Source organism: Eschrichtius robustus, chromosome 3 (genome assembly GCF_028021215.1).
Source record: "Eschrichtius robustus isolate mEscRob2 chromosome 3, mEscRob2.pri, whole genome shotgun sequence".
In the NCBI taxonomy this organism is placed as follows: domain Eukaryota; kingdom Metazoa; phylum Chordata; class Mammalia; order Artiodactyla; family Eschrichtiidae; genus Eschrichtius; species Eschrichtius robustus.
In genome coordinates, this window is record NC_090826.1 from 183,596,141 (window position 1) to 183,611,632 (window position 15,492).

The 15,492-nt window shown below is 34.2% G+C and overlaps 1 protein-coding gene across 2 annotated transcripts in view; it reads right to left on the reverse strand.

Annotated features, from left to right (window-relative positions):
* Positions 1-5,385: 5,385 nt before the first annotated feature.
* The window catches only part of KCNT2 (potassium sodium-activated channel subfamily T member 2), a 368,862-nt gene continuing 358,755 nt past the window's right edge, over positions 5,386-15,492 (reverse strand). For both annotated transcript variants that reach the window (XM_068538563.1, XM_068538562.1), the window contains exons 26-27: positions 10,287-10,371; positions 5,386-5,700 (exon numbers count right to left, since the gene is read on the reverse strand). In XM_068538563.1, the coding sequence (XP_068394664.1) occupies positions 5,589-5,700; positions 10,287-10,371 (197 nt within the window). In that variant the 3' untranslated portion in view covers positions 5,386-5,588. The remainder of the gene's footprint in view (positions 5,701-10,286; positions 10,372-15,492) is intronic.

A 15,492-nucleotide genomic window follows, 5' to 3' on the forward strand; every position in this document is an offset into this window, starting at 1 on the left:
GAAATTTTTCAACAGACAGATTTTTTTAAATGTGCCCTGAATTATTTATATTCCAGAATGATCAAGGAACCATTTTCACTCCTGCTAACACAGGTTCTTGAGTTTGTAACAGTGACTTAGAGGTAACTGATTACTCTCCATTTTGCTTCAAATTGGATTTCAATTTGTCTCCTAGTGGAAGGATAAATTTTAATTTTACTCAAGTGAAAAATGAGGATTGCCCACGCTAACTTGGAGGACATTGAGTACCTCAAAATAAATGATTTTGCTCCTTTAGTTAGAGATAATAAATCAAGCACAGCTACTTAATTATTTTTAGTAACATGTTTTCCAGTGAAAATGTTAGTCATTTCATAGTCATTTCACAACATGCTTTTTGCCATAAACATTAAAAATCAATTAGTTTTTATTAAAAAGCAATCATAAGATAGTCTCTTTTCAAAATCAATTCATTTGCAGCTTAGTTGGCCCAAAATATCTAAAATTGAAGTATTTTTCAAGTAGTTAGTGTTTTCTCAACATTTTTCATCTAAGTTTGAATTCTTGGTTAAGATAGTAAATATTTCCATTATATTTATACTACTCCAATGATTTGAATATCTATATTATTCTAGTAATTGTGTTTACAAACCTCAAGTTCAGTACTTACCTCAGGCCTAGTAATAAGAGCATCTCATAGGTCCTATCTTTTGTAAGTTGAGAATATTCCAAGACCTACATAAGCTTTCTTATTCTATATAAATATTAATAACATACAGATCAGGGAAAGGCAGTCTGTAAATTCAGGAATGTTTCCTTTTGGAATTGTATTTAACTTTCAAGTGCAAAGTTATCTAGCCTGGTAGCACATGAAATGAAACATATTTTGTATATGATAGATGGAAAACATAAATCTCTGTGTAGAACTATGTATTTCTTTGGAGTGTGACTAAATTATAGTGCAGTTTCTTATATTTCTGCTATTACTTATACTTAGGAAGACAATTATTTTATCTCTATTGAAACATTTTTAGATATAAGCAATAGAATAAAATTCTGTTGAATATTATGATAGCACATAAGCTTCAATTATAAGCCAAATAATGGTTTCTTTAGAACCAGTTGCTATAATCTTAGATTGACCTACCATAGTTAAAGCTGACCTGTCCCTCCAAATAATATAGAGAAGTCCTATAAAAAATCGGGGAAGATCAAAATGAAATAGAACTTGTCTTATGGTCCCAGGAATAAGCATTGTCTGTCTTAAAAATTTCCCAGCAGACACTATTTAATTTGTTGAATTTTCCCAATATCTGTCCTTCAGATTCCAGTCCTTGGAATTTGATATCACCATTATCTCAGATTTATTCAGATGGAGAACTCATTTATGCATCCAGTCTCAGCCAGGGTTCAATCTGGAGAAAGGAACTACACAGTGATTTGGACAGAGAAAGTTTAAGATAGATAATTATAAACTGTAGCAGATCTTTGGAGTAATGACAGATTGGTTAGTAACAAGTAGTAAGAACTTGAAATAATATAGCAATAGCAGATACAAGGAGCATGCATTGTCTTCAGAGCTGAGATACAGCATCCCATGAAGAGACCCCCAGGGCTGACACCCAGACTCTGTTGGCACTGCTGTGGCTCAAAGAATTGCAGAAAAGTCACTGTGGTTCTCCCTTGCTGGAAATCTCAGGAGAGTCTTCATGGGGAAGGGTCTCACTGGAGGCACTTGACTACACCACCATCCGAGGGGATGCTGAGGGAAGCTCCTAGCCACTGGGTGTGTTGACCACCATATATTTTAGGAGACATTCTCTGAACAAGCCACTCACACTGCAGGATCATCCGGAGGCTGGTGCTGTGACAGTTGCATATGCTGCAAAGTCGGTCCCTTGGAAGAACAGAGCAGGTTTTTCTTGGTAATTTTGTCTGTGTTCATTAGTATTTCCCTATATCCAGAGCAAGCTCCACAGAACGCAAAAAGAAAACCCAGAGAATTCACCACCATGCTGCTCCTCAAGCCCCAGTTCCCTAGTCCATCTTCCTTCTTCTCTTTACCTTTCCATCTTCTTATGCTGGATTGATATATAATATCTGTTACTCAACCAAACTTGGGTCTTCTTGCCCAACGTGCAGCAAAGCCAATTTACTGACACTTGGTTGTGGTGAAGGAAAGTACAGCATTTACTGCAGGGTGCCAAGCAAGGAGAACAGTCAGCTACTCTTCAAAAGACTCAAACTCTCCACTGGCTTTTGAGGAAGGGTTTTTAAAAAGGCAAGGTGAGGGAGAGGGTCCTGTGTGATCAGCTCATGTACATCCTTATGATTGGTTGGTGGTGAGGTAACAGGATGTTATTTCAGGAATCTCAATTATCAATTTTCTGATTCCAGCTGGTGTAGGGTCTACAGGCAGCACACAGTCAACTTCTTCCCTCTTGCGGGGGTTTCAGTATCTGCAAAACAGCTCCAGGATATGGCTTAGAATTTATAGCCCTTGAGGAACTAAGGGTCCTTGACTGTTTTATGGTTGAAATATTATTATTTTGTCTTGCTTGACTGCTTTCCTGGGACATGGTGCGGGAGGTGTCTCTTCCTGGGAAGGCCCCACCAGGTCCTGCTCAGTTTCATATCTAGGGTTTTTACCTGTACTTAGAAGGAATGGGGAGAAAAGTTTCTATTCCATTTTCCTTAGATCAAAAGTCTAGCTTTGCATTTAAAATTTTTATTTTCTCTAACCAGTGCTTTTCTGGCCTTTAAATGACTGTATTGAGACATTATCTTCCATTTTGTAAAAAAAAAAAAAAAAAAATTCTCTTCTGGCACCTACATTGTTTTCGTTTTGCCTTCTTTTTCTTCTCTCTTCTTCCCTTTCCTTTTCTACTTTTCCCTCCCTCCCTTTGTTCACTTCCTCTTCTCTCTTTCCACCCTCCCTGTCCTTCCTTCCTTCCTTCCCTTTTCCTGTGACATAGTTATTCAGGAGCTATTATGTTAAGAAGTAATTCAATGAGTTTATTTATGGCTATCTTTTCCAACGAGATCACCTTCATGCTTATATTGGTTTTGAAATATTAAAGTGACAAATGAAAATATAATTGCGACAAATCAAAATATAATCTGTCTAAACACCTCAAGTTTTGGCAAAAACATCAAGAGTTTTCATCATCAGAAATAATTTTATTATTTATTTTAAAGCAATTCAGTGTAACTGGTAGCAAAATGGTACATAGACAATAAACAGAACCAAATCCCATAGGGTTACAAGGACTAATGTTGACTTCATCTTTTATTTTCATATGCAAGTGTAAGTATTTAAAAAGGCAACTGTTTGTTAAAAGGTTTTTATAAGTATGTTTTGATTCTTTAAATAACAGAAAAGCTAATAAACTATCATTATTATAGCAAGCTAATATGAATTGTGTCAAATATTAAATTTGGGCTAATGTTCATAATCAAAAATAATTATTGTAAAATTTATGAAACAAATTTTTTAGTGTTATAGGAAATATAGTCAGGTCCTAGCTTAAAATCCTAGTCTTGACAACTGTCATAATGCAAAAATACTCAACTTGAGATCTTGCGGGGAAATAGAAGATTCATAAAATCTTGCATTTATTCCTAAACATAACTGTAATGGAGTAAAGAAAAGGCAACTCAAAGAAACATCAAACTTAAATATCAATGTGCAAATATAAAAAAAGCTCATCAAACTTATTATTGTTCTCCATTACATGTATTTGTTCAATTCCACCTTTAGTTTGAAATTTTACATGTGAATGTGTTTGTCCAATATATTTCACCTGTCTTTATAACATACACACATACATATGCATACAATCTTTGTTTTAAGATATGCTTCCAATTTTAAGTAACCTGTTATAAATTCTACTTCCCTGTATAGTTAAAGAAAATTAAATACAGGCTCTCCCTATTTTAGGGGAAATTCTTGATGTTCTTGTCATTCTAAAATGAGAGTAATGTAAAATACTAAACAAATAGGCATTTCATATTCTCAAAGCCAAATTATACAATGGCTATATAATCTATAATTTCACACTTTATGTTTTATATTTTTATATCCATAGAATTATTGGGGAAATATTAGGCTTTCTTTATTATTTTTAATCCTTCTATTTTCCTTTCAATTTATCTGCCTCTTTATGAAAAGAAATGATAACATGTCTCTTTCTGGTCTTATGTGTCCTATTTTCTGTTGAATTAAAATTTAATGTCAAATTCAGAAATAAAAATATACAAAATTGGAAGAAAAATATCTTTTTAAATTTGTCAATGTCTCTTTCATGGGAATAAAAGTGCATTTCAACTACCTGGCAAACTGTGCTCTGTGCTTTTCAACCTGGTTCTGAAAGGGAATAATGCAATGCAGGTACAAGCACTGGTGTCGCCAAAGGTCAGCGTTTCTTTATTTATAACTGTCAAATTATGTATGGTTTACCTTACATTTAAACAGCAAAACCTACTTATTTTTATTTTATGCTTTTTCCTCACAATGTTAAAACATAGCTCCTATAGATAACTTTCCAAAATTAGATCAAAATTTTTGATATACCATTTTTTGGTGTATTATTATTTCAATACTAAAGGCATAAAGGAGGACTTTTAACGTTTTGAAATTTCTTTGTATTCTATAAAAAGTATAATTTTGCTTCTTTTAAGTTTAAAGTATCTTTCTAATGAAATATACTGTATAGATATATAAAAAATGTTAAAGCTCAAGCGTCTAATGAAAATCATTACTGAATATTTCAATTAATGCTTCAATTCTTAGATTAGATTTAAGTCGACAAATGTGTTTTAAGTATTCTCTATGTTAGGATCCTTTTAGGAGAACAATAAATATTTGCTTTCGTATACTGTTCTTGGCATACAACGTGTGTTAAACATAAAGTTAGGGGAAAGTTCATGTAGTCGATATTTCTTTTTGTTTGTTTTGGTTTCTCCCGAGTAATAAAACATGCTATGAACAGCTCAAATTCTAAAATGAATATATCATATGAAAAGTCAACAAAAAGGGTAAAATGACTTAAAGATTCATATTCTAAAGCAAACTATGATTCTTACACAAAAGTCAGCCACACAAGTTTGTCTGTTAATCTGTGTAGAGAAGGCCGGACACTTGTGATGAGCTCATTTTTATAAAACAGCAAGTTTAAAGAATATAATAGGACACATTTAAATTTAAGTGGAGCAACAATCTTCTATGTCCATTGGGACGCACCAAATATAACTGGATTTCTAGTTTACTTTCATAAACCTTAATACTTTTTAAAAATTGGCTTCATACAGTTTGTATTATTGTCAAACAATGAAACATCAGGTTCAAATTTTTGTGTTTCAATTTAGGTTTTCAAAATCATTCCATTGATGCCTTTCAAATATTAATGGGAGGAGTACCAACAAAGCAGTACTTTAAATTTCAAAATAATCCAAACTTCTAGGAGAATAGATTTTTTTTAAATATGAGAGAATTGGATATACTCCAATCTAGTTTATTTCATGCCAGCAACACTCTTATTTTTCTAAGATTTAGAGTTGTTTCAAGCAAGATCCTTGTAGGAGAAAAAAGTCTCTTATTTTCTTTTTTATCAAAGCTGAGTTTCCTCCCGAGAGTCTTGGCCTGTGGTGTTGCAGATACTGTTTTTTCGACTGGGTTCACCATTTGGTAGGTAGGCCAGTGGATCGGGTCGGATTAAGTATCTAAGAAGAGAAAACAAGGCAAATAACTGTAATCAAAAAAACTAGTTCACATTGACACTTTAGATTGTTACTCTAAATTTATTTGTTCAGTGTTTAAGGTTATCGAAACTTGTCTCTACGTAACGTTGGTGGAAGGACTTGCTGTTTATTTGGCAAGGGCTTGTAATAATTCTACACCTAAGAAGATTATCAAGATGAATGTGGATGAATGAAGAATCATTATCTTTCAGTTAGGCTCCATTTCACCACCTCCGTCTTTTCAAAAGTTTATGTTTTATTTTAGTATTTTGTTGATTTATTATTCTTTTCTTTGGCTATTTTTCTATCAGGATACCTAAATCCTAGCCATGATTATATTACTCAACTGCTCTTAGTGTTATTTTTATCATTCCTAAATCAATTTGACCTACATTATTCTATAGGCTTTTTAATTTAAATATTCTATGATTCTATAAAATTAATGATTTCATAAACGCTCTGGAGGATATTATGCCTAGATAATATTTTAATTGTTGGGAAATTTATTAACCTAAAATTCAGGTTATGCTATAGTAAGAAATTGGACAAAGAAAATAATTCTCAATTCATTCTACTAGTAAATAGGAAAATGTTCACCTGCCAAACTCACACATTTCGATAATGTTAGAATTTGTTTCAAGTGAGATGTTTTACTTCAGACCGTCAAGTGACATGAGCGTCCGTTTCTTGAGCATGTCTGGACTACTGGGCTAGGTCCTGGGAATACAAAAAACCATACATTTCTGATCCCTGCAGAGGATTAACAGAGTGTAATTTATGAAACACATAGAAAGATTAAAAAGAAATTCCAAACATCACAGAAAGACGAAAAGAACAACAGTGAATGAGGGAATAGTTTATTGAGGAGGTTGGATTGATGGCTTTCCAGGCTTAAGTGGAGACAAACGGAGAGGAAATGGGACACAGAAAAGGATACTCCCAACACGTTTAGAAAATGAGTTTGACTTTAGAGGACCGGTTAGACCAGGAGATGATGGTAGGTAAATTCAGGAAGAAACATAGAAAGCAGCTAATAAAGGACTTTAAGTTTCAGGATAAGTATTTTCTATTTCTGTTCCAAAGGCTTCCCACTGGAAGCCACTGAGGTTTTGGAGAAGGGAGAGAAGGAAAGTAAATATATGTAATGCAGCATTCTAAAAGTCTTGTTCAGGTGCAAATGCAATTAGTATTTCATAGTTTTATAATAATGTTCGGAGTTACAAAATAAATGGAGAAACTATTTTAAAAGTGGGGACTCTAATGAAGATTTGTACTTCTCCTCTTAAAAACCAAAGGAAAAATATTCATAAAATATGTCCCTTAAAAGAGCAATTTCAAGCACTACAGTCTATTTTCTTGGATCAAATGAAAGTTGAGATTAGCGTCCTTGGCTCTATTAACTAGATTTTGTTATCCAACCACCTGCTTTATAATTACTTTGAATATCAATAGCATAGTAGATCAATGAAGAAAACTAATAGTGCACATTAAGCTTTTTAACACCATATCACCTAGTGATTTATTGTTCTTCGAATCAAATTATTGTTGCACCTTCATTTAAAATGAACCTTTGAAAGTGATTTTTTAGTAAAACATAAAAGTTATGAGTATAATCCATTATCCCCTAAATTCATTGATGTAGCTGCAAAATTTCCTTTCCATATTATAATCACTACTAAACGTATGAGTCTAATAAAATAAATTTCTTAAATGCATTTTTTGTACTGCTTGTCATGGTAGCATATTTTCTTGCTCCAGTTATACTAAAATTTAATTATCTCAATGCAAAACAACAGATCATGGCAAAAAGAGGTTTTTTTTTTTTTTTTATAGCAGTCAAGTTGATGTTTTAGCTTAAAATTAATAATAAATAATAGCATCCAAAAGGCAGAAAATTCCATGCTTATTTTACCTGTATATATTGTAATATTATATGCTTTATTTTTACATTTCACTTTTAAAAAGTCTCAGGAATTATTTTGAATTATAAAATCTGTCTGATGGAAGGATTTGTATTGATACATAGACTCAAAAGGTTAACACTATCTTCCCATGCCATCAAAAATAATCATGGAAAAGAATTATATTAGGCTCAAGAAACTTACAATTTGTTATGAAATAAAAATAAGGTAAGCCCAACTTGAAAAAAATATATATAGTTGATAATTTGAAAAAGAGACATATGAAAGTTGGGACTACAAGGGCAGATTTAATAAAATTGCCTGATTTTATGAGTTAAAGGAAGAAAGACATGTGTAAATATGGACACAAGAAAAATAGAGCAGTTTTGTTGTATTACAGTCATATACTAAGTGAAGTCTCCAGAATGGGCAGTTGAAAGCCAGGTGCATCACAAATAAGATATTTTCATCTAGCTTAAAGTGCTCCAAAAATTCAGCGTCCCCACTGGATATAAATTTTGACAGCCGCCTGAAGAACTCTGGCAGCTGGAATTACCATTCATCAGATTCCCCCAAGTTCCTATACTCTAACCAGTATCATCAGATGGCAAAATAAAGCATTATTAAACTTGCTAGTTGTATCTTAGGTGCCTTATAAAAATCTTTTCACACTGATTTTGGGTCAAAGTTACTCCTGCTGATGTATTTTCCTAAGAAGCTTTTGAAGCACATTCGTCTTTTTGCCCTAAAACTGAGCAGTACTAAGCAGGCCAATATTCATTCTTCTACTTTTCCTTCTTTATGTATCGCTTTTTTTCAAAAAATCATTCTCTTTTCAGTTTTATTCATTTAGAAGGTGAAAAGTAACTAGTTTCTATATAGAACTAGCTTCTTTCCAAAGCTTGGTACTGTATCTCTATATGCTTTCTAGACTTTTCCACTTAGCACATTGAACAATGTACCTAAACTCCGGCTCATCATCTCTCTTTTCTCCATACCCAACGACTGCTCTTTCCTGCTTGAAAAAGTGCCTCCCTATACTGACTTGTTTCAGTGAAGCAGTAATTTCTTTTGCAATCACATAGATTTGAAATCTGAAAGCCATGTGAGAGCCCTTATTTTCCAATTCCCAGACCAATGAACAAGTCTCACTCTTTCTGTCCATAAATTTACCTCCATAGGATCTTGTTTTTATAATCCATCATCCAGATGTTATGACCAATTCTTATCTCCATCCTGCCAATCAACTCTATTGCTTTTTACAGAGCTCTTCTAAAAAAAATTGAACCCTCCAACCCTAGCCAAAATCTCCCACGAAACTGACAGCTTCTAATTGCTGGCATATTACTAGCTTTAGTTCTAAATCACTTGCATGGATCCACTTTACGCTCTGCATCACAGAATGTTCTCACTCTTCCTAGTCCTTGACCTTATTACTTATTTCCAGGTTATAGATACAAACACATCCTGTGGACCTAACACCCACCAAGACTTTTGAATCTTTGGCATTTGTTTTATGTCACCAATACAACCTGGAGTTAACTACCCAGTGTAAGCAGGCCTTGGTGCAGCTCATCCTTAGGACCATGAACCTCAAGCTCAGATTCTTATTAGGAATTTCTCACCTAGGCTTACACCTACAACTGTCAAAATGCCTTTGCTAAAATCCTGCTACTTTCTTGCTCATATATCCAAGTGCTGCCCATTGCCTATAAGGTTGAATATCAATTCCTTATTTTGTCATCTAAGGTCCTTCCAAAGCCAGGTTTAATATGTTGCCAATATTATGTTTAACTAATTAACAACAGAGATGTTGATAATACAAAGCTTTTACTCTGGGCTCTGTAGTATTGCCAGCTGGCACGCATTATGCGCTGCCCAGGCAGTGCATTTTCTCAAGCCATCTCCCTGCTCTGGAACGTCCCCTCCTCTCTCTCCACCTGCACAAATTCCATCTACCCTGAGTGTCTAGTTCAAGTCCGTCGTCCTTTGTAATCCCTGTGGCTCACAATAATGGCTTCTCTCCTGAGTTTTGAAAAGCACCATCTCACTTAAGCAATGCTTAAGTCATGTGACAAAGTCATATATATATTGCTATTAAAACTTTATGCTTAAATTGTAGTTTTGTTAATTAGAATGCAAACACTTTGAAATCAGGGAAAATGCCTTATTTGTTTCTATAGAGCACACTTTTAAGGCAACACTAGTACAACTGAACATGCATAATACGTAGTTTTTGATGAATCAAATTACTACCATAGATCCTTTCCTAATAAGGGTTTTGACCAATTTTACCTTGGCTTTGAGAAACTCTCAGGTATTTCAAACTGGCTAGTGTGGGATATTTTAGGTTTTCCTTTGAGTTGATCTCTTCTTATTCCACATATTTTCTATTATTTGTCCAAATGTATATTTGCTCACAAAATACAAAATTCATGCTGCTTTTTCCTTCTTTTATACTTCTACCATCCTACAATGCTTTTATATAGTATTACACACAGCAATATACAAAATGCATTTGTCTATTGAACACAAAAATTAGACTTTGATTTCCTAAGCATTTGTATCGCAAGAAAGATAAGGGGCTATTATGGTGGAAATAAAAATATGAAAGTAAATAAATCAGTGGTTTTCTGAAAATACATGCCTTATGTGAGATCAACTTACACAACATCATTCAGCTCTAGTCTGGTATCTGGAGATGGGTTTATCAGGATGTAGGAGAGGGTACTTTGATGATCGTTCATTTCATCTAGAAGATAAATAAATGCCAAGTTTGTTATACCACTTACAGAAAATTACAGGAATTATTGTAGAGTGTCTTATCTTCAAACCATAGAGCTGTCAACAATAACTTGCTATAGTTTTGTCCACAGCAGGATTGTGTATATAACTTTGGCTATTTTTAAATTACTGCCACTGGAAATATCTGACAGGGACTCATTTTTTGTTCCAATAGATGTTAAAAATAAAGTATCTAATTCTGTTCAGAACAACCACAGTTATAATCTACCTTGTAAGCTATTACACTGAAAAAGTATTTCTGTTAATGAAATAGCTAGACAGGATGTTTACTTAATTTATTATGCTTTAATAATTATAAGAAAAAATTGTGGTTATAAATGGCCATCCCAGACAGGAACATTCATATGGGAATTCTGCGAAAAATCATCTAATGTCATCGTGTTTAATAAACACAACAGAAATGTACCTAAAAAGCACGAAGGCCCTAAATACGTTTGACTTCCTTACATGATATATCTGATATGAGACATGGTAATGTTCTTGCCGAATGCAAAGAATCCCATGGAACAGAATTCAATTGTAAGTTTTAAGGGAAGTGTACCACGGGATCCTTTGTTTTTTCTCTAAAACAATACATATTTTAAAAATAAAAAGTTGTGCCCTTTAAGTTTTGTCAATTCACTCTGAAAACATCATCAGACTTCAAGTATGGAGAACTGAAAAGGAAAAGAAAATAGCTTTGGGACTGAGATTTTTTTAGCTGCTAAGGCTATGAGAAGGTGTAAATATAAAGCCACATGGACACATAATAAATATTAATCTTCCCAAGGGTAAAGTTTTTAGGCTGGGAGGGTACTGTTTCAAACCCTGCTCTAGAGCCATAGTACTCATCTAGCCACTTCAGTTGCAAACTTGGCTCCTAAAAGTAGTACTAAATTTTGCAGTTTGATCCAAAATCTAAGAATATATTTCATGCTAATAGAGATATATCAATACTCAAGTAGCTGCCTAAAATTAAAGACCTTTTTTAGGCCAACATAGCTGATCCTGATGATTTCCTACACTGGAAAATATATATTATTTTCATAAAATAACATCTACCACTAGGTTTAACTAGAAACCTGTCACTTGACTGTGAAAGACAGTAATTTCGCTTATGATCTTTCAAGTTGATATCCAGATGTGCCTTATGCTTACGTCTGTAAATGAACATCCTTATCTTACAAGAAAGATAAACTGCAGTATAATCGAACCCACCATAAGTTTGCCAGTAAAGCTATTATAATCATAAGATTATCAAATTAATACTCAAATAAAGGAATATATTCGGTTGCATATTCCAGGGGCAGACACAAGGAGCTGTATCCTGTCATAGGGATAAGGTTGCCAGGCAAAATAGAGAATGCCCTGTGAAATGTGAATTTCAAATTAAAAATTAACAATTGTTTAGCATATATATATATATATATGTATATGTCAACTATTATAGGTAACACGCTTATACTAAAAATCATTTGTTGTTTATCTGAAATTTAAATTTAACTGGGAATCCTGTATTTTTACTTGCTAAATCTGCCAATCATACCTGGGGGACGGGGTGGATGGCTAATTCAATCAGCTGGAGCTTGGAATTCCAATGAATATATAATGATGAGCTTACTCCAAATAAGGTGCAATTTCAACTCAAAGCATATTGTACTGGCATCAGATTACCAGAATCATCTTTCTACATAAAAAGCAATTTTGACTTATGTATTCTTTTTGAGAAATTTCCCCCTTGTGTGAATTTCCACAATAGCTAAACAAAAGAACAGAGGTTAACAGTGCATTCTGGAGACTAAAGCAGGATGCCCTGAAATGTGATAGGCCATTAGAAACTCTCCACCTATTTGGCTATGTATGACTCAATTTCTCATGTGAACAGTGGCACTGTTGAAGTCTCCTATGTAAAGCAGTGAACATTATTGAACAGTGGCATTAGAGGGAAAACAATTTTAACAAATAACTTCTCAGTTAATATTGATACTCAACCCTTCTCCTTGATTATTAACATGATGTTGTACTCATTTTTGGTTCTGGGATGAAGTCAAAATCTTATTGGTGACTTGGTTTGCCTGTTACAAATGTAAAAACTGTCTAGATAACTGAGAACTTTACAGCACTAGATATAACTATCGTGTCTGTTCAAGTAGATAGTTTGATTTTATCTTTCTGAAGATGTTTGTTTTTCCATGGACTCCAGGAATTGGAGCAAACATTTTGCTGATGTGCTCAATTCAATGATCCCGTAAGGTTTATATGGAAACGTGGGTAACATCGCAGTCAGAATTCATCACTCCTGGTCTTTCCTCACCCATCCCTCACTGACCTCCTCAGTGTTAACAGAATTAAAATAAATTGCTGAGTTCAAAGCTGTTCTCTCTTTCCTTCTGATGCCTGCCTTGCTGTAGGGTTCACCCTTGTCTGCTTGTTCTCTGCCGTGCTGCTCTGTCTGGAAGTCCTAAAGTTCACTCTCTTTCACTTTGTGACTTTAAGAATTAGACAGTGAGCTTTTAAAAGCCCATTGTAGTCATCTATCAAAATCACATTCAACAATCTAGTTTTATCAGCCCTGTCTGGTATTTTTGTCTCTACCAGTTATTCCCTACATATTTTTTAGTTATTTCTGAATTCTGGAGGGGGAAATATGGTAGGTTTCCTGTATTTTTAAGACCCTATCATAGTCATCATCATTGGTGGTGGCAAAGACATGAATGGATTAAATCTCTTGGGACTTCCCTGGAGGTCCAGTGCTTAAGACTCCATGCTTCCAAAGCAGGGGGCGTGGGTTCGATCCCTGGTTGGGGAACTAGGATCCCGCATGTCGTGCAGGCAGCCAAAAAAAAAAAAAAAAAAAATTGCAGATTGACCCTCCATATCTGTGGGTTCCGTATCTGCAGATTCAACCAACTGAAGATCAAAAGGCTCTTTACCACAAGTATAATCACATATTTAGCGAAGAAAATAAATTTACTTAGGAAAATTTGGCTCATGAAACAGAATCGAGATTTTTATCTCCTACCCAGCAAAAATATCTACTAAGGAAATCTATTGTGAGGATATTCAATGTGTTCTTAATAAGCAATCTCTGACCTTGGTAAAATAAAAAGCACCATATCATTTAAAGTGTCTTATAGAAATTATTGTTCAACATTGACATACTTATCTTAGTAAAACTATTCTTCTTTGAAAAGTTGAAATAAATGAAGTAGAATACGGAAAACTTTAAAAGAAATTTGAGAGTCAAGTTAAACAACTACTAGTAGTATTTACCAAGAAACTTATTTTGCTGTATTAATTAGCATATGTAATTATTCAATTGAAATCTTCATATAGGAAATACTCTGCATAGAGTGTTTCAGGTAAATAGATCATAACAGAAAGGATATAGGTGTATATTCCTATTGTTCTTACATAATAATTGATTGAGTCCCATTCCACACACATGAGTTTCATATTTTTGTTTTGTTTCAGTTTTTAAAACGTCCCTTTTTTTTTAAAGTCCTTTTTGAAGTATTTTAAAAGCAGTTTTAAAAGAGAATAAAATTTGATAAAATAAATTTAAATCTTACATGTATTTGTGTAGGTTTCGTTAAATAAGCCTGCCAAAAACACACATCCATTGTGTACTGTTATCAGAGAAGCATTTCAAAGAATACAAAGGCATCAATGAAAAGCTCTGTTAAGAACAAAGACCCTGAAACCAGAGGGCTTGCGTTGAAATCCTGGTTTCCCAATTATGCGGAGACCTTAGGCACATTACTTAATTTCTTAATCTTTCTCTGTTCAGTTTCCTCACCTGTAAAATGGGGTAGCAATAGTTTTTTGTCTTAAAGCTTATTATTAGAATTACATGATAAATGAATAATAAGTATAATTTAACATTAATATATCAGAATAAATATACAGTTCTTAGAATCAATTCTGATTCAGAATATCAAGTGCTGTATAAATGTTGCTTATTATTATCAGAGCAGGCAAATTCAATCCATAACTTGTAAATAATAATTGTACCTATATTGTGTATGAAGGTGTTGGCATGCAAAGATAGCGGAAGAAAAGTTTGCAACAAAGAACAACTAATGGGAAAGGCTGAAATGATTGAGTTTAAGTTGCAGAAAGCAGGTCCTTGAGAATGGACTAAACAAGGAGGAGTTAACTGGAGACAATGTCGAAAGGGCAAGCTGGGTCCAGACCCTGGAGAGCTTTAGAGACCTTCATCAGAAGTTTGAATTTTAGCCTAAAGGCACAGGGAAGCCATTGAAAAGTTTTAAGGATGGGAGGCTTGGAGGCATGTTCTGATTTTGTGTTGAGTATATCACTTTGGCTGCTCTGTGGGAAATGGACTTTGAGGGGGCTCAAATTTGCTCTCAGGGATAGTAGGCGAATAGTACAGAAGCCCAGGGGAGAGATGATGGTGGCTTGGGAGCAATGGAAATACAGGAAATTTGGGAGGAAGGAGGGAAAGATAGACGGAGAGCTTGAGAGAGAAAGAGAGCCATAGAGAGAGAAAGGGAGGGGAGGGGAGAGCAGAGTGAAGGAGGGAGGAAGGGAGGGAAGAAGAGATGGAGATGTTTTAGGATGGACACCACAGCATATCTGAATGCTGATGGAAAAGGCAAGTAAAAAGGAAGAAATTGGTCTGTACCAGCGTGAGAGCATATTTTTTCTTCAGTGACACAAGAAATACCAGAGAAAATACTCTCCGTTGCACAGCGCTTATCTCCTCAACAGGGTCCAGTCCAAGTAATTGGTAATAGCACAACCTAGCGATGATTTCACTTTCCCCTCACCTGAATTTCCATCCACATTATGTGTTATCCACCTATGAAATGGGTTAGCTTTTCAGTGCGGATTTAACTGGTTCATGTATTCCAGTTTAGTATCCAACTGTGTTTATGAGTACAACTATTTTGTTCATTTTACTGAACTTACCAGTCTATTTTCAGGGACAAAAAGGTGGCTAGAGGTACAGATAAAAGAATAAATATATTTAATCACCTCTACTTAAAATGATTTTCATTACCTTTCGATAATTTGGAACTACTTTATGACACACAAGATAAAAAGCAAGAAGTATACTCTCTTA